This window comes from Sciurus carolinensis, chromosome 3 (assembly GCF_902686445.1).
Source record: "Sciurus carolinensis chromosome 3, mSciCar1.2, whole genome shotgun sequence".
Lineage (NCBI taxonomy): Eukaryota > Metazoa > Chordata > Mammalia > Rodentia > Sciuridae > Sciurus > Sciurus carolinensis.
The window spans coordinates 5,809,812-5,834,592 of record NC_062215.1 but is presented as its reverse complement, the minus strand read 5'-3'; the positions used below and the strand labels follow the sequence as shown (position 1 = coordinate 5,834,592).

The following is a 24,781-nucleotide window of genomic DNA, read 5'->3' as shown; positions in this document are numbered from 1 at the left end:
TGTACGGGCTGAACCGGGGCGGGGCCTGCATGGGGGCCTGAGAGGAGGGAGCGCTGTTACTGAGGGTCGCGCCAGACTGCGACGAGTATTGGGACCACGAGTATGTCTTTGGTTCTTCTTTTTGGCCCTTGGGGTGAAAGACTCTTGTGCGCAGATCAGTGGGATGAAATGCAGTTTTAGGACCCTCTGGCGTCTTTTTCCCTTCTTCCGTCAGTAGCTCAGGCGCGCCGAGGACAGTCCTCGTGAGGTCCTCGTAGCCGGGCAAGATGGCTGCCCCCGCACTGAAGGCTCTGCGAGGCAGGTCGGGCTGGGCGCCGGGCGTGCTGCGTGCTGTCTGTCCGCTTCTAGGGTAAGAGGGCTGCGGGCAGCTGGGAGCACCGCTTGGGTCTTCACGAAGGAACCTGCGGGGAAAGAAGGGAACCACGGGCAGACCAGGCTGGGCTCTGGAGAGAGCGCTGCTCCAAGATCAAGCCTCTTAACCTGCTGCGTAACCTTGGGCCAATCTGAAGACTTAGTGACTGCCCCTTGCCTGAGAGGTCGGGCTATGGAAGGTTGTAACGCGGAGATGGAAGTGCAGCCCTTTTCAAAGAGTTTAGAGCTGAGCTGCGGGGAGAGATGAATTGGTGGGAGCCTGTTTGTACTGTTAGCATTTGATAGCTTTCCTGATCTGTTTGGGGGAGGTCCTCCTACCTTCTGGGACAAGAGCCAAAATTATTACTTTCAGGTATAGCTTGCGGCTTCCGTGCTGCTCAGCCTCGTTGGCGGGTTGGCACACATGCCTATTGTTAAGTCAAGCTTATTCACTTGTGGAGTCAGCTTGTGCCTGCCTCCACTGCTTTCCGCTCCCAGGCAAATCCAGGTGAGGTGGAGCCGCTATGGTCCTGAATTCAGGGATCCCCTAATTGACAAGGAACATTACCGCAAGCCTGTGGCTGAGCTCACCGAGGAGGAGAAATACGACCAGGAGCTCAAGAAAACTCAGCTCATCAAAGCTGCCCCAGCGACGAAAACAAGCTCTGTGTTTGCAGACCCGGTGATCAGGTTAGATAGAAACTCTTGTTCCACAGACTGGGCCTATCCCAGGGAGGGCCTCCAGCAAGGATTCCATGATACAGCCTTAGAAAACTAAACTTGTTGCTTTTCTCCTTGAAGTAAATTCACCAACATGATGATGAAAGGAGGAAACAAAGTACTGGCCAGGTCTCTCATGAACCAGGTAAATAGTTCCTCCTCTGTTATTTTTCTCCTCAAGTTTTGTATTGTGCTTGGTTCTTTTAGTTTAAAAATTGAAGAATGGGCCAGGTATGGTGTCACATGCGTTTAACCCCAGTGAATCAGGAGGAGGGTTGGAGACCCGAAGCAACTTAGTGAGACCGTATCTCAAAATAAAACATTTTAAAAAGTGGTGGGGGGTGGAGATGTGCCTCACTGATTAAGCACTCCTGGGTTCAATCGCTGGTACTCAAAAACAATAAAGAATGGATTCATATGCCTTTTGTTAAAATTAACTCCCCTGTAATGTATGTGGGTTGGGGCTTCGAGGAAGTCCTGCAGGAGTCAACAACTGCCATTCCCTGCCACATCACAAATCTCAGCCCACTTTCTGTTCTAGTCTAGCAAAAGAAGGAGGCACTTAAGAACTTTGTGTTGGATATGATGAGGGAGGAGCTGCACTGACATAAAACTGAGTGATGGAGTAAGGGGCAAGGTACTAGCTGAGCTGGGCCAACTCTGGAGGAAGCCTGGGGCAACCTCTTCCACTCCTTTTGCAGACTTTGGAATATGTGAAAAGGAAGCAGTTTGAGAAGTACCATGCTGCTTCTGGAGAGGAACAGGCTACCATTGAACGCAATCCCTATACCATCTTCCACCAGGCACTGAAAAACTGTGAGCCTGTAATTGGGCTGGTACCCATCCTCAGGGGTGGCCATTTCTACCAGGTGAGTCGTCTGGCAAAAAGCAGGGCAGCCCACTTGGGAAACAGTGGGGGTGAAGGGCTGGGACTATAGCTCAGTGGAAGAGTGCTTGTTTATTAGCATTCATGAGACCCTGGGTTCCATACCCAGTAACACCCCCCACCCCAGCAAAAAAAAAAAAAAAAAATGATGGGGGGAGGGCCCAAAGTTGGGCCAAGATTGATAGCTCTCTAGACTGGAGACCATCAGAACCTACTTGCTTTACTTCTGTAAGTAGAAGATGGAAAAGGAAGAGAAAAGTAGCTAAATAACATCTTCTGGGAGCCCATCCCTCCTGCCTCCTTTCCGGCATTCTATATGTCCTAAATCGTATATTTCTCTTGGTGAGGGACTATATTTATATTGCAGAGTTATACACCAGTATCTAACATAGTGCATGATTCATAACTAATGGTTCATCACTGTTAGTTGGACTGAACTAGGCATCTTGAGCATAGGATTTAGTAATCTTCAGTTGGTATTTGAAGGATTTCTTGTCTTAGCCTTTTTCAGTATAAACTCCATAAGGAAGTTTCTCTTTGCACCTTTACTCTCTGGCACATAGAGCTTGGCAAATGATTCTGTACACAGTACCTACTCTTGGTCTGACGTGGCTACATTACCCAGCAAACAGGGCACTTTCCCATTGGTGCTTGTATCAACTTGGCAAAGAGCTTCCGTTTAGGAGGGGGAAAGGCCAATATTTGGTGAGGTTGGCTGAGCCCCTCATGTCTGCTACCCTGCAGTCATCCAAAGATGAGGGAAGCTCAAAGGAACCTTACTGTGCTAGTCTAGAGAAAACACAGAGCCATTCCTTAGGGCTTTGAGAGGCAGGAGTCCCCAGCCATGGCAAGCCCTTGGACCAGCTCACCTGTGTCCTGTCTCCTCACACAGGTCCCTGTGCCCCTAGCTGACCGACGTCGCCGCTTCCTAGCCATGAAGTGGATGATCACTGAATGCCGAAAGAATAAGCACCGGCGGACGTTGATGCCAGAGAAGCTGTCACATGAGCTGCTGCAAGCCTTTCACAACCAGGGCCCCGTGATCAAGAGGAAACACGACATGCACAAGATGGCCGAGGCGAACCGAGCCCTGGCCCACTACCGTTGGTGGTAGAGGGAGAGGAAAGGTTCCCAGTGGAGCCCAGGGCCTCTGCCACAAAAAACCTCATGAGCCACTGTTCTGTTGAAGAGTAGCTATGGTTAAGGATGTAGTTCCTTTATGAAGCAGGACTTTCGTTGCCTACTGATCATCTCTTTTGGGGACTAGAACTGGCTCTCCCTGCCCCATCTCTTTGTAAAGAGGGAACATGTCAACTTAGGGATTTTCTCCAAGAAACTCAGGCCCTAGTCTTCTCTTCTTTCATCTTGGAGCAGGCCTTTAGATGCTATGAAAGGAAGCAATTTTTGCGTCAGAAACTATTAGAAAATCTTTAATCTTAACTAGTGTAACACATTATATAAGAACTACCATTCATTAAAACTGATTGGAGGATATAGGCTTGTTTCCACAGTGGTTTTTATACAACAATGTATAAAAAGCAGTTTCTGCAGTGAGTTGTGCTCTGTGCTCCTCAACATCCCAAAGCATCCTACTGATGTCTGTGATTACCCATTTTACAGATGGGGAAACTGAGCACAAAGGTACTGTTGCGCCAGTTATCGTAGGGTACAATAATTAGGAGTCACCCTTCTGTGACTGACCCAGGTGGAAGATGATAGGAGAGAAGCTGGTTGAGCTGTGGGGAAAGGGAGTCAGTCTTGAGCAGGGAGAGCAGATCCATTTGGTGTCCCCCCAACCTCTGCGTGGGGGAAGGGAATGGGAGGACCATGGCATAAGCAGGGAGATGTGGAAGTCTACAAAGGGAAAGCCTTTGGAAGAGGCAGCTATCTTACCATCTTGGGAGGAGGGTGGAGTAAAGGCCGGTGCTGCAGTGAGCAAGCACGGAGCCAAACCTAGTCAGAAACTTCACTGTAGTAATACTTGTGGGCAGCCGGCGTGGTCTTCCAGCCAGCTGCCCGGAACTCAATGATCTCTAGCAGCAGCAGCTGGGCCAGGGAGCTGAGGCCTGTTGGGAGCAGGAAGCCATCCCGGATCAGGACAAAGAGCTCATCCATGCGCTGTCCATTCATCTTCTCCAGCTGCTCCCCAACCCGGTGCAGCTGCAGCACCAAGCAGTCCACCTGCAGAGGTAGCAGGAAATCCCTAGTGAGCCTGGGCAGGGCCTGTCTTGTACTGGAGTGGCATTGCTTGCTGACTGTCAAGCCCCCATGCCTGGTCCCTCATTCTAGTTCTTCATCTTCACACCTCCCAGCATATTGCCCACAAGTTACATAAAAGGAAACAGATGGCCAGGCGCACACCTGTGATCCCAGTGGCTCAGGAGGCGGAGACAGGAGGACCAAGCCAGCCTCAGCAGCAGCAAGGCACTAAGCAACTCATGAGACCCTGACTCTAAAAACACAAAATAGAGCTGGTGATGTGGCTCAGTGGGTGCCACTGGGTTCAATCCCTGGTTCCCCCCAAAAAGGAAGCAAGTTCAGAGCCTTTCCTAGAACATCTGGCCAGGTAGCTCACCTGTTCTCCAAACTGCTGCTTAACTCCACTTCTCTTGCTTCCCCCGACTGCCTGACCTGCTTTTGTTTCTAGGCCATCTGTACCCTCAGCTAGCTGTGGCTGTCACCATTCCTATCATAGCTTGGCTTTCCTACTGGGGAGAAGCTGCTGAGCCAGTCAGTTTTGGCTGCTGTCTGTTCTGGATAAATTCCAGACCCAGCAGCTTGTCATGTAACTAAACCAGGCCTTAATTGCCCCCACCAGGCTCCTGCCCAGAAGTGATGCCCTTCAAGCCTTCCCTGCCAAGGCTACCCACCTCCTCCTCCCTGCTCAGACTGTCGGGCTGGGCCAACCGGAAGAGGCAATCATAGACGGGGTTCACCAGGGCCATCATGGGCATGTTGTTCACCTGTGGAGGGAGAGGAGGTGACAGAGTGGCAGCATTAGTGACCATGGGGAGCAATTCAAACTTGGGAGCAGGTCATCTCTGCCTCACAGGGTGGCTGGGGCCTCACCCTCAGGTAGTCAAAGATGTTGCAGATAAAGGTGACAAAGCAGACCCAGCCCTGCAGGGAGCGTGCCCTCAGCTGCTCCCGGGCTTGGTACTCCTGCTGCAGCCGGTTGAGGAGTCCACGGCGGAAGACACTTTGGCCTGCTTGTTTACTCTCTGCCTGTGAGCCAGGGAGAGGGTGGTGAGGGGCAGGGGCAGTGCTGCGGTCACCCCACCTATCCTACAGCTCTCTCTGCCCTTGAGCTAATGCTCTTTGTATCTCTGTCCTGCTGGCAGCCTCTTCCCACTACTGAGGAGCCTTCCTCAAAGTGGCTCCCTTTCCTCTGCCAACCCCCCAACCTGAATGATGGCGTAGCACATGCGTCCTGCTTCCTTGCTGAACACACAGTCCTGCAGAGAATGGTCCACAATCACATTGGCCACTTTCTCCAAGTCCACAGCGCCTGGATCTAGGTAAAGATAGGAGGGGAGTCTAGAGCTGCCTGCTGATCACATTTGCCTCCATCTGCTCCCAAGAGGGATTTGAGATGTTTACAGTAGGGCATTGACATTGTATGATAAAATTTAGAGAGATGATGGAGAGGCTGAGGGGAAGCTCTGCCATACAGAACTTGCCTAGCATGCAGAAGGCCTCAGCTTTGATCCCTAGCACCACAAAGGAGAACACCTACAGAGGGGGGTAAGTAGCCACTCATAGGAGCAGCTCTAGCCGTAAGACCCGATTGCCCAAAAAGAGAAAACTGGGAGAGTTATGTGGCTGGCAGAGACCTATCAAAGCAAAAACTTCTTGGGACACATTTTTTCCTGGTACTAGATTGAGAAAGGAATACTGAACACTAAGCTGTCTACAGCAATTTCACAGAAGAAAGTTTTCTTTTAGCCAGGTGCAACAGTGGTGCACACCTGTAATCCCAACTACTCGGAGATAAGGCAGAAGGATCATAAGTTTGAGGCCAGCCTGGGCAACTTAGCACCTGTCTTAAAATCTAAGGAAAGGGCTGGGGATGAACTTCAGTGGTAAAACACCCTTGGGTTAATCAGCTGCAAAAAAAAAAAAGGAGAGAATTCTTAGGATTCACACACAGCCCCTGACAAGTGGGTATGCAGGGCCTTTCCACAGGCTTTGCCTGGCCATGTGATGGGTACAGTTAATTGTAAGTTGGGTCACACTTCTGTCTTGAAGGCTATAGAAGGAAAGTTTCTGGACACAGTGATTATGTATCTCCTCTGCCAAGCAATGTTTTCTATCCTCTAATCCAAGTCAGGCAGCCCCATATACCAAAAGAGCTGGCTGCAGCAATGCAGAACCCAGCAAATCAAATACAAATGATTAAAAGGCAGGAACTGCTCTCCTCTTTCATTGGTACTTCAAAATAAATAAATAAATAAAGCTTTACAGTCTGAGAGAGGACTCTGAATCATTTTCCCAAATATTAGCTTTAATGTCGCTTATCTTCCAGGTCGAGAGTTAGATTGTGACTCCTCAGAGAGTGAAGGGAGAGGGATGGACATTCCCTGGCCCTAGGGCTCAGCCCCTTCTCTGCAGCTCCCGCCCCAGCTCAGGTGGAATCTCCTGCTCACCTTTGAGTGCTGTCTTCAGCAGCTGCTGGGTCTCTGCATCAAAAGATTGGATTTTATACTCCTCTCTACTGGTCTCCCCCATGACCATTCAGCCCCAGTAGCTCTTGAATGGCCTGGGATTAATGACAGCACCTAAGAAGAGGCAAAGGGAGAGGACTCAGGTGCGGAGCACAGGGCCCAGGGTTCCTGGTCCTTCCGGCCCAGGGCGGGTCAGCCAGTGCTTGGGACAGGTGCAACTGAGTGGTCCATGGCATTCAGTGGTTGGCTGAGAGCCCACCAAGCCTGCTTCTGGCGGAGACTGGGCACCAGCCAGGCACCTGCTGCTCAGTTTGGGAAACCCTAGGCTTCTGGGATTACCCAAGAGGAGAGATGAAGGGTGAACGCACGTACCCGCCAGTGCCAGCAGGAGGCTGGTTGTTCTCGGTCGATAGTAAGGAAGATTAGGGGGAAGCGTTCGTGAGCTGGGGGTGTGGGTAAGTGAATGCTAGACTTGCCCATATAAACCGACCTTGCGAGCGAGTGACCAGAATGAGAGCTCAGAGCTGCGGACGGCTCTAGGGCAGCGGGGTCCGAGCTCTCTCCCAACCTTCTCCCTCAGCTTTCGCCAGAGTCGTCCTCAAACCTCAAAACTCACCCCGCAGGTGTCGGCCGCCCCTGCCACTTGGAGCCCGAGCTCCCACTGTCCCGACCAGCTTCCGCCCGGAACCGACTGGTTAAACTGGCCTCCCGAGTGGCAGAAACCTGGCCCTACCCAGTCCCCCATCGGGACTCCTATGTCCGTGCGCATTCCGATCCTTTCTCATAAACCGGGAGCGGAATGAGGCATCCCCTCTCTGGACTCAGTGCCTCCCCTCTGGCCAGAGAAGGGACCTTAGGGGTCTCCAGACGTCGCCAGCCTCCCCCAACCCGGAGCGCCTTTTCCCGCTACGCAGGGCGAGCGGCGGAGCCCGCCCTGTGGTGTCCCGCCCGCGCGAGAGGCGACTCGACCTGGGGACCCACCTGCCGGGCCGGCACCGCGCCCGCGTGCCCGAGGACTCCGGCGGCCACGGAGCGCGCTCCCGTCCCAAGCGCTGCGCGGCCGCCGCTGAGCTCATCTCCCGGCGCGACGCGGGGCGGCTCGCCAGCGCCCCCTGCCGGCCCCCGCACCACGCTCCCGCGCCGGCCGCTTCCCCGCGTGGGGCCGAGCGGGACGCCTGCCAAACTGCCACCATCGCGCCAGGAGAGCTCCCCCTGCCCCGCCCCTCCTCCCCGCCGCGCTCCGGCCCCGTTCGGGATCGCAGCGCTTGTGCGCGCTTGGCCTGACCCGCTCCTCCGTCCGCACGAAGTCGTCGGTCTTGGGTGGTGGCATCCCCCACCCCAACCTTGTCCTTCGGACCCTCGTGGGACTCGGGAGAACTGGGTCGGAGAGACTCCGCCAGGCTGTGCGGTGGGAGGAGCCCGTGGAGGGCGTGGCTTGGTCCCGGGGCCGCGGGCTGCCGAGCAGCATCTTCCAGGGCCATGCAGTGTCTGTCCCCTTTCCCACCCACCAAGGTAGAGATAGAGGACGGGTGTAAGGACTGGGTCAAACCCCATCAACTCCCTCTCCTGCTCCAACGACGCCGGCAAAATAAGTTTCAAATCAAGGCACCAGCACAAGGACAGTCGAAGAGAAGGGTCCCAATTGGCAACATGCTGCCCATTTGCAGTGCCCTTGACCTTTCTTGGCCAGGGCTGGGTGAGCTTCGTCGTCATTGCCTCCCCCACCCACCCACCCACCCACTCAGCAGACAAGAGTGTTGATGGTGGCTCCATGTGGCCAAAGATCCCTTCTGTTATTCTGTTAAAGAGCTGCCAAAGCTCTTTGGAAATGGAGAATTCTCAGCGGCAGCAAAAGAAACCAGTGAGCAGGAGAGATGAGCATAATTCCACTTTACTCCAGTGGAATCTCATTAAAAATACAATGACACATGATGCAGCTGCCTGGGAGGGATCTGTAGCCTGGACCTTCAGCATCAGCAGAGGGTCTGACAGACCACAAAGAGCCAGGTCCAAGGAGAGGAGCAGGACGGTGAGAAGGAACCCAGGAATCCCAAGGGACCAGTGGGGGCCCCAGCACCCTCACACTGGGACCACTCCCAGCAGGTGTGTCTCCAAGTTGGTGCAGGGGCTGGAGCATCATAGCCTGAGTCCAAAGTGAGGCCAAGGTGAAGGAAGGTGCTGCTCCTCCCTCCTGAGAGCCGAAGCCCACAGCACAGCTGGCAGGACGAAAGGGCGGCAGTTGTCTTTTCTTCTCTCATATCCTGTAACTGAAGTTCTTCCTCTGCATCTAGACACATCTCTGTGGACACCTGGGCTCTGGTAACTCCAGAGTGCCACTGTGCCCTCACCAGATTGTCTGCCCAGGTTCCTTCCCCCTCTGCATCACTGGGCAGCTGTGAGGCCATGACCTTTCTGGGGTTCCAGAGGACGCACACAGTGCTGTGCTGAGCTGAGAAGGAACACACTGAGCAGGCCTAGCGTAAGCTCCTCACCCCAGCAAGGCTGACCCGGGAGTGAAAGGGGAGCCATCCAAGGTAGGCGGGGCTACCTTTACCAGTTGCACCTTTACCAGTTCCTGCATCAGCACATCCCCTCCACCTCCTGCAGCATCACTGGCACTTCTTCCCTGGAAGCCAGTGCTGTGCTGGGAAAGCAGGGCCTGGTGCTGGTGCCTTCACAGACGTGAAGTCTAGGTCCGGGGGTTCAAAAATGACTGACTCAGCTGGGACTTCATCCCTAGGTTTATTAGGAGCAGTTGCAACTAAGAAAGTGGAATTTGAGGAAGTCAGGGTCCCTTCCCTCATCCTCGGTGAGCAAGGGAAGGAATGTGCTTTTTTGCTTTAATGTCTATTAAATAAGTTGTTGGGGAAAACAGCCCAAGGGTGGGGACCAAACTCCAGCGAACAGCCCACTCCTGGCCCTCTGCACTGAAACTGCAGCCCCTCCCAGAAGCAGGAGTTCCTGTCTAGATGCAGTGGATGCAACTGCGAGGTGGAAGGTGGCATCTGATTCCCTTGTATCTGAGCTGCACTGAGAAGAACAAGTGGGAGCTCCTTCTCACTGGGGTCGCTTGTCCCACAGCTCCACGCCTACATCCTGTCATGGAGAAAGTCCTGGCCCTTCTGATGGTGTCCCATCTGGTGGGTCAGGGCTGCCACCCTGCTCCCAGTGACTGTTCGTGCTTGAGAAGGCTGACCTGGAGCACACGCCAGAGAAGAGTCTTCGGTGCCACACGAGATCAGGCTTTGCTTCTTTCAGAAGGTGATCTCCAGTAAAGACCTCAGTCTCTTCCTGCCCCAAAGCTAGCTGTCTGTCCTTTTCAGGCAGTGGAAGAAGTTACAGACAAGCTCATACCAAAAGAACACAAAGCCCGTGGAGAGGGCAGCCTTCAGCAGACTGGGGGACAGGCCCTTGAAGAAGCCCTGGGCACCTTCCTCTTGCAGCACCTGCTTGGTGCAATCCAGGAGGCCCCTGTATCTCCGCACCTGGGGAGAGGAAGGTTGGGGTTGAGCAGGGATGAAACGAGCAAAAGAGATGCACCTAGGACATCACAGCTCCCACAGATGCTTGTGCAATGAAGGAAGGAAAGTGAATACAGCAAGTAAGCTGCTTTCATTCTTCCCGTCCAGGTAGGCTCAGGTGACTTCACAGGAAGTGCCTGAAGCCAGAGCTGGACAGAGCTGCTTCCTGCCGAGGAGGCACCGGCTGACTGTGGCAACTCTGGACCCTCTCCTGAGAGGTGTCTCAGATCCTCCACCCCATCCCACCTGCTTCTCCTGGGGCTACAGATCTAAATCTGGCCCTTGCTAGCTCCTAGCCTAACCAGTGCCACCCCTCCAGCCTGACCTCCTTGTCTCTAGTTGACACCACACACTGCTGCTAGACCTGTGTGCCCAAGGCAGGACAGCCCTCCCTTTCTAAAGTTCCACGTCATGAAGAGTCAGGTCCAAGCTCTGAAGCCTGGCTTCCCTCTCTGGCCTTGGTTCCCACTGGTCCTCCCATGAGCCATCTCCCACCTACGGCCAAAACAGAACAGAGTCTCTGTTAGGAGCAGGACCGTCGTCCTCTGTCCTGGGCTCTTACCACCTCTCCCATTCCAAATTCAAACTGTCTCCACAGGACAAGTTTGTTCATGGAAACAGGAGGTTACAAAACCTTACATGCAGTGTATAACCTCATGTTTGTTGAAAAGTATATGTGTGTTTATTTATGCAAAGAAATTGAACTATAGGCTGGGGGTATCAGGAACAGTGCTGCCCAGTGGGCAGGAGCTGAATGCTGGCTCCTCCGTGTGAATGCTAGGGGCAGAGCTATTTGTACAGGGACAGCTCACCTGTCCAAAGGCAGCTCGGGCCTGCTCAAACCCTCCAACCTGCAGCCGTTTCTTGAAGAGGTCCAGGGGATACGTGAGGGTCTTGCTGATGACTCCAGCCCCACAGCCACAAAGCAGGTTTTTGATGTTCTCTGTGCCAGAGAAATGAGACTGAGGGAAGGGAGGAGGAGAAGTGCAATCCTGATGGACAACTTAAATGCCATCAGGTCTAATCTCCACACAAGCCCAGGCCCCACAAGCATCCTTGGATACCAAAGGGAATTTAATGTAGGAGCCAGAGCCAGAGAGAGTCACTCTCTGTAAGAATGATATCAGACTGCAGGTTGGACAGCAGGCCAGCAGGGTGTGAGCCTTTATGCAGCAGTCTCCCACTGGAGGCCATAAGGGACAGTAGGCTAGGCAATGGGACTTGGTTCCAGGCTGGAGAGAGAACAGGATGTCCCTTCCCAGCTAACAACCACTACCACCACAACAACAAAACAACCAAAAAAAGTGAATTTGCAACTTGGATTCAAAACAAAATTAATCCCAGCAGCTCAGGAAGCTGAGGCAGGAGGATCACAAGTTTGAGGTCAGCCTCAGCAACTCAGTGAGACCTTCAGAAACTTAGTGAGACCCCAAATTAAATCCCCAAATTAAAAAAATAAAAAAGGACTGGGGAGGTTTGTAAAACACCGCTGGGTACAAAAAAAGAAAAAGAAAACCAGGACCAATCACTGGAAATAAATCTCATTGATGCCAATGATGGGCATGGCAAGAGATAGACAAAATAATTTATTTCTAAGCTGCTGGGCTTACTTGTTTTGTTGGCTACACTATAAAGCCAGGTACAGAAAACCAGGGGCACCTTAGCTTCTGATAAGAAAACTCTTTCCTTCTTGATTTGGAAAGAGACTCATGGCATGGGCTGGGCAGGGCTGGGGGGACTCATTTGTGGAACGTCTCACCGCTGTGCTTTCTATTGGCCGGCATGACCCACTCATAGACATGCTTCAAGGAGTTGTAACAGGAGAACTGCAGCCCAGCATATGGGAAGATGGCGATCAAGGTGGGGGTCAAGCCTTTGTAGAAGACCAAGGGTCCCTCAGTTCTATACATGGTCACCACAGCATCTTGCAGAGTCTTGTAGACCTGAACAGCACACATGCAACCTGAGCAAGCTCAGCGAGTTAGTTTTCGCCCTAGAACCCAGCCCATCATCCCTCTCTCCCTTATTCTAGAGATCATGCCCCCAGGAGCATAATTTTTCCTGTCAAGAGGACAGTCCAGGAACACTCTGGAGGAAAGGTGGTTTAGTGTGTGTGTGGGGAGCGGGGTACTAGGAATTGAACTCAGGGCCTCATGCATGCTAGGCAAGTACTGTATCACTGAGCTACATCCCCAGCCCAAGTCCAGGAAAACTCTGGACTTGGAAAACTCAGAGTTTTCTAGCAATTCCCCTTCTAAAAATTTATATGACTGTTATATCCACATGTGCACAAAAGCACTAGTCCAAAAAGCCACACCGCAGCACACTGCAGAACAGCAAAAAGTGGTGTTCATCTGTGGGTAACGATCACATAAACGATGATCCACTGGCCCTAGAGGACACAGTGCAGCTGTTAGAACAATGACGAGCTGGGCACGATGGCACAAGCCCATAATCCCCGTGACTTGGGAAGCTCAGGCATGAGGATCCCAAGTTTGAAGCCAGCCTCAGTAATTAAGCAGGGTTTTAAGCAACTTAGCAAGACCCTGTCTCAAAATTTTAAAAAGGGGTTGTCTATGTGGATCAAGGGAAAAGCATCCCTGGGTTCCATCCCCAACACCCAAACAAGAGGAGGATGAGGAGATCCGCATGACTGATGTGGAATAACCTCCCCAACAGATAAATGAACACAGCAGGGTATACAAGCAAGGGGCAGAGTTTGTGGGGAAACAAACTGTACATAGAGACTATGCCACCCCGCCCAAGGATACCCAAAAACCAGAATAGCAACTGCTTCCATGGGGAGAAGGGAGCCATGGAGTGTTTCTAGGGCGCAGGGGAAGAGGGACACTTCCCCAATACCGTTTTATGCTGTTTAGAGTTTTGCCACTGGTAAAGTGTGTCCATTCTAGCTGGATGTGGTGGCTCACACCTGTGATCCCAATAAGGGAGTAAACTCGGGAGGCTGAGGGAGGAGGACCACAGGTTCAAAGTCAGCCTCAGCAACTTAGCAAGACCCTGTCTCAAAATAAAAAAAAAGGGGCTGGGGGGCTGGGGATGTGGCTCAGTGGTTAAGCACCTCTGGGTTCAATCCCTGGTACTCCCCCCACCAAAAAAAGACATATCTGAAGTGGCCTGAGGGGCTCTGACTCAGCCGGGCTGAGGTACGGCATGGCATCTTGCTCAAAGTGGGGGCTGAGGGAAGATCTGCCCCCTCACTGAGTGGTTCCCGGAATGTGGTGGGCATGCTGAAGGAGTCCACCCGGGGACCTCTGGAAGTGTCAGGCTCTAAGGGAAGCCCACCAGCAACTGCAAGGATCTTGTCTGGAGTTCCCACTCTGATTTTCTGAAGAAAGCAGAAACAAAAATCAAAATGGATGGGTCATTTCAAAGAACTTTCCTTGTAAGGTGGGGACAGGGAGACAGAACAACAGAAAAATAACATGTCACTTTACATTAACTTTCTCATAAAAAAATTAGGAAGAGGGAAGGAACTTCATTGCCCCGCCAACCGAAGCTGGCCTGTTTGACGTTTGCTGTTCTAATCCTGATTTCTTGGAAGGTCAATAGCATGCTTAATTTTAGCTTCATGACTTGGAACTTCAATGTGAGTGACTCCACTTTTTTAGTCTGGTCTATGGGGGCCCATAGCAGGAACTTAATCCCAAACAACGGCCTCCTGAAATTTTTATTTAGAGGTAATATGCTATTCTCTTAATACTCTCTCCACTTTTCCCTTCTCATAGACTATGTGTGTGTGTAGAGTACTGGGGAATGAACCCAAGTGTTACATCCCCAGCCCGTTTTAGTCTTTATTTTGAAATGGGGTCTTGCTGAGTTGAAGCTAACCTCAAAACTGCAATCCCCCTGCCTCAGCCTTCCGAGTCACTGGAATTACAGGTATGTGCCACAGCACCCAGCACCATGGACTTTTACAAAAAATCAGTAAGAGGAGAAAACTGGGCACTATCACTAGCTATCTTTCCTTCAACCCCTCAGTGGTACCCTGAAGCAGAAGGGAGACAGTTGGAAAATTCTTTGCTGAGAACCACACACACACACACACAGAGCTATTCTTTTTTTTTTTTTGGCAGTTTGGCGGTACTGGGGATCGAACTCAGGGCCTTGTGCTTGCGAGGCAAACACTCTACCAGCTGAGCTATCTCCCCAGCCTGAGCTATTCTTAAATATGACCAAGAAACAGACATTATGCTAGAGTTTATTTCAGGCTTAATTCCCTCTCAGTAAGTCCTTCTTTGAGTCTGACTCAACTATCCCATTTCCTCCAACCCATTCTTTGTGGAAACCAAGGACACCCTCATAACAGAGGCAGAAGTTTTCAAGTCTTACTTTTCCAGATGCCTATCTTCATCCAACCCACTACTGGGCACTTATTTATTCTGTTTCACACCCCAAGGTTCTGTCTGCCCAGGGAAGCCAGGAGTTCCTTCAAGCGAGGACATGGAGCACTGGCATGGTGCGGACCAGTTACGGGCCTGACAAACTGGCTGCTGCTCTGAGAATCCAGGTTTCCCCCAGTTTGCCCTCCTCCAAGGACAAAACCCCCAACTTCCGCATCACCTTCCTTATCCAGGCTGCCTGTGCCTGGCCCTGACCACTCACTCACCCTGGGCTCACCCTGAGCTGCAAAGCGGGTGCGCAGAACATCCACAGGGTGCACCGCGAGGGTGGCTGCGCAGGCAGACAGACCGCCACACACAAAGTGCACCGAGAATTCACGGGTATTGTACAGGTTGGCTCTGTGGACCAGCTCCGTCAGCAGTTCAAAGGACAAAAACTGCAAGAGAGAGTGAAAGTCACTGGTGGCCCAAAGGATGAGTGAGGGCACAGACCAACTGCTTCCCAAGACACTGCCTGCCACCCAGTGGGGCCAGGACAGGGAGGGGGAGAGGCTGAGGAGATACTCTCCCTGAGCAGTGACTGGACACAAGAAATACCTTTTTTTTTTTTTTTTTTTTTTTTTTAAGTTTTTAGATGTTGATAGACCTTTATTTTATTCATTTATTTTTACGTGATGCTGAGAATCGAACCCAGTGCCTTACACATGCTAGGCAGGTGCTTTATCACTGAGCCACAACCCCAGTCCAAGAAATACTTTTCTAGGGCTGGGGAGATAGCTCAGTTGGTAGAGTGCTTGCCTTGCAAGCACGAGGCTCTGGGTTCGATCCCCAGTACCGCAAACAAAAAAAAAAAGAAATACTTTCCTATTTAAATAAAACTCAAATGCCTGCCATCTCTAAGCACAGTGCACGAAAAAAAGAAAAGAAAAACACTCAGAAGCCATTTACAACTTTTATTTGAACAGAGGCAAACACCAAAGAATTAAGAACGTAGACGGAGCGGGCTGGGGTGGAGCTCAGCACTACAGCCTTGCCTTCCAGACGTGAGGCCCGGGGCTCCATCCCCAGCAACTAACTAACTCTCACCCTCTCAAACGCACACACACACACACACTCACAAGAAAGTACAGGGAGAAAATTTTATATCAGAAAACTCCACTTGTGGGCTGGGGTTCTGCCTCAGTGGTAGTGCACTTGCCTAGCATACGTGAGGCCCTGGGTTCCATCCTCAGCACCACATAAAAATAAAGGTGTCCACCTACAACTAAAAAATTTATATATTTAAAAAAAAAAAAATGAAAGAAAAAGAAAACACCACTTGTTCACTTAATTTTCTGACAACTGGGAAAGATGGCGATCACGTGCTTCTTGGCAGAGGAGCACCTAACAGCTGGTGCCAGCAAAGTTTGAGAACCACTCTCCTCAGCAGCAGACTGTACGGGAGAGTGCTCCACGGGGCGACCCCCGACACTCAGATCTTCCCCCAGCCACTCAGCTTCCCTATGCCGCCAGGCTGCAGCCTTTATCCAGCACACTGCAAGGTCTCCTTGTGTGCCAGCTGGGGAGATGGAATGGCGGGGCATGCCAACCCAGTAAGCACCAGACTCGAGCTATGGCTGTGATGTCATTCGAAGAGGAGGCAGGGATTACGCTGGCACTGGCTGCCTGGGTCAGGATTCTGTTCAGCCACTTATTTTTTTGTTTTGTTTTGTTTTCGGTACCAGGGATTGAACTCGGGGCACTTGACCACTGAGCCACATCCCCAGCCCTATTTTGTATTTTATTTAGAGACAGCTGAAGCTGGCTTTGAACTAGTGATCCCCCTGCCTCAGTCTCCTGAGCCACTGGGATTACGGGCATGTGCCACCATGCCCAAAACTGTATTTTTTTGGTGTGTTAGGGATTGAACCCAGGGCCTCACACATGCTATAAGGTCCTGCACTACCACTGAGCTTCATCCCAGCCCCTCTGCCACTTTCTCACTAGTGACTTGGGTTGGATGATTATGGAAGCTCTGTCTCAGTCTTCTCATATGAAAAATAGGAGTGCCAACAGAACCTGTCTCCCAGGACAGCCATGAGACAGCGTATGTAGAATGCTCGGAACAGAGGCCATGCCCACCACCACCACCACGCGGGGGCATGCTGCATGCCAGCACACACACTGGCACTCAGCTGAAGGAAGGAATGAGCAGAGGTCAAGAAGCCTGGGTTCTAGTCCTAGCCCACCATGGGCAGGCCATGGGGCCTCACTAGCTCACATAAGCTGTGGTCCACACCACACCTGCTCTACCTTCCTCTCCCTGCCACTGTGGAGTTCAAATGAAGCACATGGATGATGATGCCTTTTTTTTTTTTTTTTTTTTCAGTGCTGGGGATTGAACCCAGGGCCTTGTGCTTGCCAGGCAAGCACTCTGCCAACTGAGCTATCTCCCCAGCCCAATGATGCCATTTTGAAAACCGAAGGGCATTAGTGTGGGAAGCCATTCTTATCTAGCAAAATCTGACAGTTCCCTGTCTAGTTCCCCTGAGAGAATGGTGCCCCCTAACTCCACCCCATCCTGTCCATCACAGAAGCAGCTCCTCCTGGCCCTGGCCCCCTTCACCTGTATGACTATAAATAAAGGTGTGTTGGCTCCTCCATGTTGTCAGAGCCAGAGCTGTCACACCCCCTCTCATTTAAAGAGTACTGGCTCTTGTGTGTTTATTGGGTAGATAAGTTTTTGTGTAATAGATTGAAAAACTGCCAACATCATCCTTGGCAGTTAACCCTTTTCTCATCTACATGGGACGTGGTTGAGAGACCCCCACACATTACTATCACCCTCTGAAAGCTGTCTGGGGGCAGAGTGTCAGTCTCCTAGGTACAACACCTGTCACTGGGATGGACGTGGGGGATGTGGAGAAGGGAGTGCCCAGGTATGGTTCAGTCTGATGCTGTCTTCATCAGTAAGTGAGCAGCACGGAGCTGCCTCTCCTCACCCTCTGCTCCTCAACTAAGCAACGTGACCCCAGGGGCCTGGTTAGGTCCTGCCACCTACTTGGACAGTTCCATAGCCAATGGACAGAAGTTGGGCCGGGATGTGTCCTTTCCAGAATGCTGTTGGGCCCTCTTCCTGCAAAATCTGCCTCCCAGCCTGTAGGATCCCATGGTATTTTGCGTTGGGGTCACTGCGAGACAGGCGCTCAACCTGAAGCTGGGGATGAAAATTGAACAGGTCAGGAGAGTGGCGGAGTGGGCAGGGTGAGATGGGGAAGTTTGAGAAAAATTTGAGGGCAACAAATCACTTCATCTTGACGAGATTGTTTCAGTAACTGCTTTTGCAAGAAAAACTGAACTTGTCCTCCAGCCCATCACAAGGCAAAAGGGGGACAGTGTACCTGGAAACGGATCTTGATGACATCCAAGGGGCTGATCAGCGCCCGAGTGATAAGTCCAGACACAGACCCCGCCACTGCCACCTCAAACTTGGAGTTAATTCTACCATCTTCTTTGGGGTCATAGCCGACCATCCCTGCTTCTGGCCCATCCAACGTCCATCAGTATCCAGCTGTATGCAAGAAACAAGGAGTAAACATGAAGGGAAATTTCTTAAGGTCTCTGCTCCAACATCACCTCCCTCAGCAGCCCTCCCCGCCCAACCCACTGAAAACAACACCAGCCTTCTTCTTTGTAGCCTTATTATATGAGATATTGATGCTGTATACTTATTTCTTGTCCCCATCTCCTAGTAGAATGCAAACCCATGAAAACATGGCCTGGATCTCATCTGTTCACCCCTGCCCTTCCAGCACTGGAACAGAGCCCGTCATAGTAAGTGCTCCATATTTGGGGACTGAATGAACAGGCTTCACAGGAAATCATTCACTTCCAGAGATCAAGTGGTTTTCCAAAGACCTCTGACAATTTTATGGTAAACCCTGCCTAAGATAATGTGTGGGCCCACTGAGGGAGGCTGTCAGTCATATGGTGTCAGAGAACAGGGGTTGGGATTCTTACAAGCACCCCACTATCCAAAGAAGAGCCAAGTGGCCCCTGAGCCCCTTAGCATTTCGTGTCCCCATTTTTCTTCTTCTTTTTTTTTGCAATTTTTTCAATACTAGGGATTGAACCCAGGGTTACATATACTAGAAAAGTGCTCTACCACTGAGCCAAACCACTAGCTCTGCTTCCCATTCTTTACCCACGCCTTAGACCACCCTGACACGGTGGAGCAGGCTTATGCTGTGAAACAATGCCCCGAGCCCCACCCGAGCCAGACCTACCAACCCCCTCAGTCTCACGCTGGACCATTTTTCCCATTCCCTACCTAACCAGGGAGGCTTCGGTGCTTCTGACCGTTCCTACAAAACGCTGCAGGCAGGTACGCCTAACTCCCAGCCTCACCTCTTGGCACAGCTCCCCGTGTGGAATCGCAGCCCCGCTCCCACCCCATGTTCCTCTTCCCTCGGCTGGCTCCTCTGTCCACCAGGTCTCAGCCAGAGCATCTCCAGGAGGGGAGCTGTTTCCTCCAGCTTCCCAGCAATTGCTCATGTGTTCTCCACCCTCTGCCCATAGGAAGGAGGCTCCCCACGGGCAGGACCCAGCCACCAACCTGCACCTGAATCCCAAGGCCAGCACGACACCTGGCACAGAGCAAAGGCTTAGAAAACTGCCAATGAATAAATGATTAAAAACCAAAGAACTTCTACTGCTTGCTTCAGCAGCATATACACTAAAATTGGAACGATAGAGATTAGCATGGCTTGAGAAAAAAACAAAACCCAAAGAACTTGTAGATTATGGAAGTAATAACTTCACAGAACGTTTAAAAGAGAGAAAGGAGGGCTGGGGAAATAGCTCAGCTGGTAGAGTGCTTGCCTCGAAAGCACAAGGCCCTGAGTTCGATCCCCAGTACCGCAAAAAAAAAAAAAAGAGAGAGAAAGGAAAAAGAACCCACCATCTTAATATTTTTCACTTCATATATTCCTTCTTGGGGTTTTCACCATATATTCTGGTTTATAGAATGTAAAATGTCATAAGCGTATTTTCACGTTGTTATAAGAATTTCACCAAACCAGGTGTGGTGGTGCATGCCTGTAATCCCAGTGACTCAGGACGCTAAGACATGAGAACGGTAAGTTCCAAGTCAGCTGTTAGCGAGGCCCAAAGCAAATGAGCAAGTCCCTGTCTCAAAATAAAAAATTAAAAGGGCTGGGAAGGGCTGGGGTTGGGGTTCAGTGATAGAGCAAATGCCTAGCACATGTGAGGTACTGGGTTCGAACCTCAGCACTACATAAAAATAAATAAATAATATAAAGGTATTAAAAAACAGTGGGGGCTGGGGATGTGGCTCAGTGGTTAGGCACCCCTAGGTTCAATTCCCAGTACTGAAAATTTTTAAATAAATAAATAAAACAAAATATATACATTTATTTTAAAAAATCTAACTCCATGCTGGGGATATAACTCAGTTGGTAGAGCGCTTGCCTTACAACAAGCACAAGGCCCTGGATTCAATCCCCAGCACTGGAAAAAAAAAAAAAAAAAAAAATCTAACTCCAGAGTCAGGAGTGGCTCAGGGATTAAACACTTGCCTGGCACATGTGAGGCCCTGAGTTTGATTCAAAGTACTGAGGAAAAAGGAAGAAAAAAATCTAAATCTGTGGTACATATACACAATGGAATATTACTCAGCCATAAAGAATGAAATTATGGTATTTGCCAGTAAATTGATGGAAATAGAGACTATCATGCTTAGTGAAAGCAACCAATCCCCAAAAAACAAACTCCAAATATTCTCTGTTATGTGGATGCTGACTCACAATAAGTAGCGGGGAGGGAGGAGTGTAGGTTCATTGAATTGAACAAGAGGGAACTAGGGGAAGGGAGAGGGATTGGGAATGGGAAAAACAGTAAAATGAATTGGATATAACTTTTCTATGTTCATATATGAATATGAGACCACTGTAACTTCACATCATATACAACCACAATAATGGGAAGTTGTACTCCATGTATGTATGATATGTCAAAATACGTTCTACTGGGCTGGGGTTGTGGCTCAGTGGCAGAGCACTTACCTAGCAGGTGTGAGGCACTGGGTTCGATTCTCAGCACCACATATAAATAGATGAAATAAAGGTTCATTTACAACTAAAAAAATATTTAAAAAATATATTCTACTATCATGCATAACTAAAAAGAATTTTACAAAAGTCAAAAAAAAACTAACTCCATTTGTTTTCTAGCACAAGGTTTCTCAACTTCAGCATTATCAACATTTTAGAATGCATACTTCTTGGTTGTTGCCCTGTGATATTTAGCAGTGCCCCTGACCTCTACTATCACACTCCAATTGTGAAAATACAAAGGCTCCAGACATCACCAAAATTGCTGATTGAGAATCCCTGATCTGGGAAAATATTCTCATGGTGTGTGAAATGTTTATGATGCATTATTGCAAACATGGATATAACTCAAATGTTCACAAAAAGGGATGGAGGGAGCTGGGGAGGTATGTGGTTCAGTGGTAAAATGCTTGTCTAACACACCTGGAGCCTTGGGCTGCATCCCCAGAACCAAAATCAAAACAAAACAGGTTTCAGGACAGTATGCCTGAAATAGGCCTTTTTATGAAAGAAAAACAGCAAGATCTATATGTGCTCCCTAGAGTTACATAAAGTATAGAAACAAAGTCTATAACAACACACACATAGGGCAGGTAGTTTGTAAATTAGCCCTGGAGGAAGGGAAGGGCAGAGGGAAGGTGCATCTCTATATGATTCTATATTGTTTTGTTATTAAAACAAAACTAAACTAAAACTAAATATGAAATGATTTGAGAATGGACCTCAGAATTAACCTCGTTCTTGAATACTTGTAATAATGGAAAGTCACTGCCTATACAATGATGATCCACTCCCCCAACCCATCATTGATTTTTTTTTTTCTCCTTTCACCCACCCTGGACCCCCTCCCAGACACCTGTGAGAGGCAAGTGATCTAGTGACTAAACCTCTCCCAGTATTACCCTGGGATTTCTCAGGTCACACGAACAGTATCAGTTTCCTGCATTCCTGAAGAGAACCAGGGTTAAGCCCAAGTGGCAGGTGTTCTGGCTCAGTCTCAGGAGTCACCAAGGAGATCAGGCTCTTTCCTCTGGAAGCTCAGACTATAACTGCAAGATTCACAAGCACAGTGAAAGGTGGTGGGAAGGCTAGGATGTGTGGAGTGGAGATTTTTATGAATAAGCAGCTCTGCATTGCTGAATATAACGCAAACCTCTAGCTGGGCGAGGTGGTGCATACGTGTAATCCCAGTAACTCAGGAGGCTGAGGCAAGAGGATTGCAAATTCCAGGACAGCCTGGGCAATTTAGTGAGATCCTGTCTCAAAAAATAAAAAGGCCTGGGGAATGTAGCTCAGCGGTAAAGTGCACCTGGGTTAAATGCCCAGTATCAAAAAAACAATAACGAAAACATGATTAATATGCATGATACAAGCTGGCACCCGGAGACCGGCGACTGGTATGAGCGGCGGGGGGGGAGGGTGCTAGTGTGACAGTTTGCCTTCTCCACCCTGCTTCTCTTCCACAGAGGACCCTATTATTCCAGTACACAGGTGAGCGTGGTGAGTGCCCGGGCGCTCATGGGCTCAGCTGCGGGGCTTCTGCAGATGTCCCCACGTGGGTACAAAGTGTCCAGGTGTGCCTCAAGATGTCTTTAATCCCCAAGTCAGAGAGCTCGGCCGCGAGGTGGGATCCCGCGTGCGAAGGTGCCGGGGTAGAAGGGGTATGGAGTTTTGCCGCCTGCGTCCCTGAAGACGCCTCTAGGGTCAGGTGTGCCCTTGAGTACAGACTCCACCCCCGCGTGAGTACCTACTAGTGTGTGCTCCCCGCGGTCCGCCCCGGACGGCGAGTGTGTAGGTCCCCGTCAGGACCGCGAGGAGGGCGGTGGTAGAGGTCACTCACCTACTCTGCACGCGCTGCCAAGATCCGCTCCCAGCACACCGCTTTACAGTCCTGCTCACGCCTGTAACAGCAAAACTCTAAAGCGCTGGGTACAAACTGACGGGCCTCTAGGCCAATCACCGCGCAGCGCCCGACAGAGGCTGGACCAATGGTTGTTCGTTTGAGACTCAGCCTGCGCCTCCCGCAAAGTATCACTGGGTAATGTAGTCTTCCGCTCTCAAGGGCTTCGTACCGGGCCCGCCAGGCGCAGAGCCTCCTGGGAGATGTAGTCCCGCAGCGCGTGCGCGCGCAGGATCCTGACTCACCGGAAGGAGGCGGGTCACGAAGCCAGACTGCGACTTTAGAGGTGGCCGGGATCTGTGAAGTTTGGGTGGGAAGGTTAGGGCGCGCTGAACTTGACCCGCTTTCCTCAAAACCCTCTTTCTATCAGAATCCAGATCGTCTAACCTTGGAAAAGATGGCGGAAAGCCTAGCAGAACCTCGGCGGAGAGGGGGAGACCATAGTTGGGTTCCTAAGCTCAGAACGTGTACATGGGGGTTTTATTCCTAAAGTTTGTGTGCATGTCTTTTTTTTTGAGATAGGGTCTAAATTGTCCTGGCTGGCCTTGAACTTTGGATCCTCCTGCCTCAGCCTCCATCTGACAGAGATTACAGGTGTGCTCCCCTGTACCAGGCAAAAGACATTTTTTATTTTAAAGTAGTCCAGTTTTATTGATGTTTTTTTCTTCTGTGGATCATACTTTGGGTATCATACCTAAGAAATCTTTGCCTTGCAAAAGGTCATAAAGATTTACTTCTATATTTTACACCATGGATTCTGATCCATTTGAGTTAATTTTTGTGTTTGGTGTGAGATATGGATTGAAGTTCTTTTTTTCTCCCTGCATGTAGATATTAATTGTCGCAGCATATAAAACACTGTTTTTGCTGAAAAGTTTATTTTACCCCCTTGGGTACTGGGAATTGAACCCAGGGGTGCTTTACCAGTGAACCATATCCCCAGACCCTTTTTTTTTTTTTTTTTTTTTTTTTTTAATTTGAGATAGGGTCTTGCTAAATTGCTGAGGCTGGCTTTAAACTTACAATCCACCTGACTTAGCCTCCTGAGTTCTTGGAATTACAGGCATACCCAATTTGGGTTTTGTTTGTTTGTTTGTTTGTTTTGTTTTGTTTTTTGAGACAGGGTCTCACTAAATTGTTGAGGGTATCACTAAGTTGCCCTAGTTGGCTTCAAACTTGTGATCTTCCTGCCTCAGCCTCCCTAGTTGCTGGGATTCCAGGCATGTGCTACTACTCTCGGCCAAGCTCACATTTTAAAATAGACTTCCCTAGTGGCCATTCAACAGAAAAATCATTAAAGACTTTGTCCACAGACTAATTGTAAACTGAACTGGACTTGGGGAACCACAGATCATCAGAACTGGAAAGGTTCAGAGTCACTTGGTCCAGTTGGAGCCCCGAGAGGCTGGGTGATGTACCCAAGGTCAGTCATAGTCAGATGTCAAATTTGTGGTTGAGTTGGGATGAGATTAGAAGTAGATACCAGTTTTCCTGGGTTTATGCCCTGGTTCTAGTTTTTGACCTTTAAATCTGGTCATTTAATTTTAAGTTACATATATTTAGTAAATCATGTCATGTGAAAAGAGAAACCGGAAAATAATGGTTCCCGTAGTCAGTTTGGGGAAGTGAATCCTTCTGTGACTTCATCAACATTTACCCTAAACAGACCTACTAAAAGCTCTTTTGGACTTCCCCCGCCTCCTCCTCAGAGGGAGGAAATATCTCCTTGGCCTTGACTAAATAGTGTTGGTATTTAACAGCTGCTGGGGTTGATGTGGAGGGGAATGAGCCTCATTGTTGAAGTAAGCTGGTTAGCTCTGCTGTCTGTCCATAAAATCAGAGAGTTGGAGGCAACTTGCTATGTGTCTTTGGCAAATCACTTTTCTTCTTTGGGCTGCAGTTTCTCCATCTATAAAGATGAGGAAGTTGGACTTCAGGGTGTCCAAACCTTGCTGCCCTTGTACCACCCCAGGTATAAAAAACAAATCTGCATTTTTAGTAGGCACCCCAAGTGGTCCTCAACTTCAGCTGATACAAAAACCATCTGGGAGGGACTGGGACCTAACTCAGGGGTAGAGCCCTTAGTACAAATCCCCAGCACCACAAAAAAAAAAAAAAAAAAAAAAAAAAAAAAAAAAAAAAAGGAGAGGGAGGGGGAGGGGGAAAGAGAGAGAGGGAGAAGAAAAGAGAAAAAATAAAAACAAATCATGAAGGAAGCTTACTTTAAAATGCAGATGAGTTCTTCCTCAGGACACTCATCTTAAGCAG

At 50.0% G+C, this 24,781-nt stretch overlaps 3 protein-coding genes across 14 annotated transcripts; 1 reads left to right on the top strand and 2 right to left on the bottom strand.

The window, feature by feature from the left end:
* The first annotated feature begins 13 nt into the window (after positions 1 to 13).
* Mrps7 (mitochondrial ribosomal protein S7) lies at positions 14 to 3,451 on the top strand. 5 transcript variants are annotated; one of them, XM_047545755.1, is made up of 6 exons: positions 20 to 100; positions 215 to 349; positions 817 to 1,041; positions 1,153 to 1,216; positions 1,773 to 1,940; positions 2,850 to 3,451. In XM_047545755.1, the coding sequence occupies exons 2-6, from the start codon at positions 267 to 269 to the stop codon at positions 3,069 to 3,071; spliced, it is 762 nt and encodes a 253-aa protein (XP_047401711.1). In that variant the 5' UTR covers positions 20 to 100; positions 215 to 266; the 3' UTR covers positions 3,072 to 3,451. The 5 variants fall into 5 exon arrangements, with proteins under 5 accessions (XP_047401716.1, XP_047401711.1, XP_047401714.1 ...); XM_047545759.1 differs by having other exon boundaries at positions 28 to 100; positions 215 to 301; positions 850 to 1,041; XM_047545757.1 differs by having other exon boundaries at positions 46 to 100; positions 218 to 349.
* On the bottom strand, positions 3,367 to 7,995 carry Mif4gd (MIF4G domain containing). 4 transcript variants are annotated; one of them, XM_047545764.1, is made up of 6 exons: positions 7,907 to 7,995; positions 6,604 to 6,735; positions 5,362 to 5,471; positions 5,027 to 5,182; positions 4,828 to 4,920; positions 3,367 to 4,138 (listed from the first exon to the last, which is right to left on the bottom strand). In XM_047545764.1, the coding sequence occupies exons 2-6, from the start codon at positions 6,689 to 6,691 to the stop codon at positions 3,911 to 3,913; spliced, it is 675 nt and encodes a 224-aa protein (XP_047401720.1). In that variant the 5' UTR covers positions 6,692 to 6,735; positions 7,907 to 7,995; the 3' UTR covers positions 3,367 to 3,910. The 4 variants fall into 4 exon arrangements, with proteins under 4 accessions (XP_047401720.1, XP_047401718.1, XP_047401717.1 ...); XM_047545762.1 differs by lacking the exon at positions 7,907 to 7,995 and adding an exon at positions 7,603 to 7,733; XM_047545761.1 differs by lacking the exon at positions 7,907 to 7,995 and adding an exon at positions 7,238 to 7,517.
* A 507-nt stretch (positions 7,996 to 8,502) lies between these two features.
* Positions 8,503 to 22,550, bottom strand: Slc25a19 (solute carrier family 25 member 19). 5 transcript variants are annotated; one of them, XM_047547523.1, is made up of 8 exons: positions 22,454 to 22,529; positions 21,516 to 21,662; positions 17,884 to 18,053; positions 17,544 to 17,699; positions 14,770 to 14,940; positions 11,902 to 12,085; positions 10,955 to 11,085; positions 8,503 to 10,106 (listed from the first exon to the last, which is right to left on the bottom strand). In XM_047547523.1, the coding sequence occupies exons 3-8, from the start codon at positions 18,013 to 18,015 to the stop codon at positions 9,924 to 9,926; spliced, it is 957 nt and encodes a 318-aa protein (XP_047403479.1). In that variant the 5' UTR covers positions 18,016 to 18,053; positions 21,516 to 21,662; positions 22,454 to 22,529; the 3' UTR covers positions 8,503 to 9,923. The 5 variants fall into 5 exon arrangements, with proteins under 5 accessions (XP_047403479.1, XP_047403477.1, XP_047403478.1 ...); XM_047547521.1 differs by having other exon boundaries at positions 11,902 to 12,105; positions 14,781 to 14,940; XM_047547522.1 differs by lacking the exon at positions 21,516 to 21,662 and having other exon boundaries at positions 11,902 to 12,105; positions 14,781 to 14,940; positions 22,454 to 22,550.
* Between the last annotated feature and the right edge of the window lie 2,231 nt (positions 22,551 to 24,781).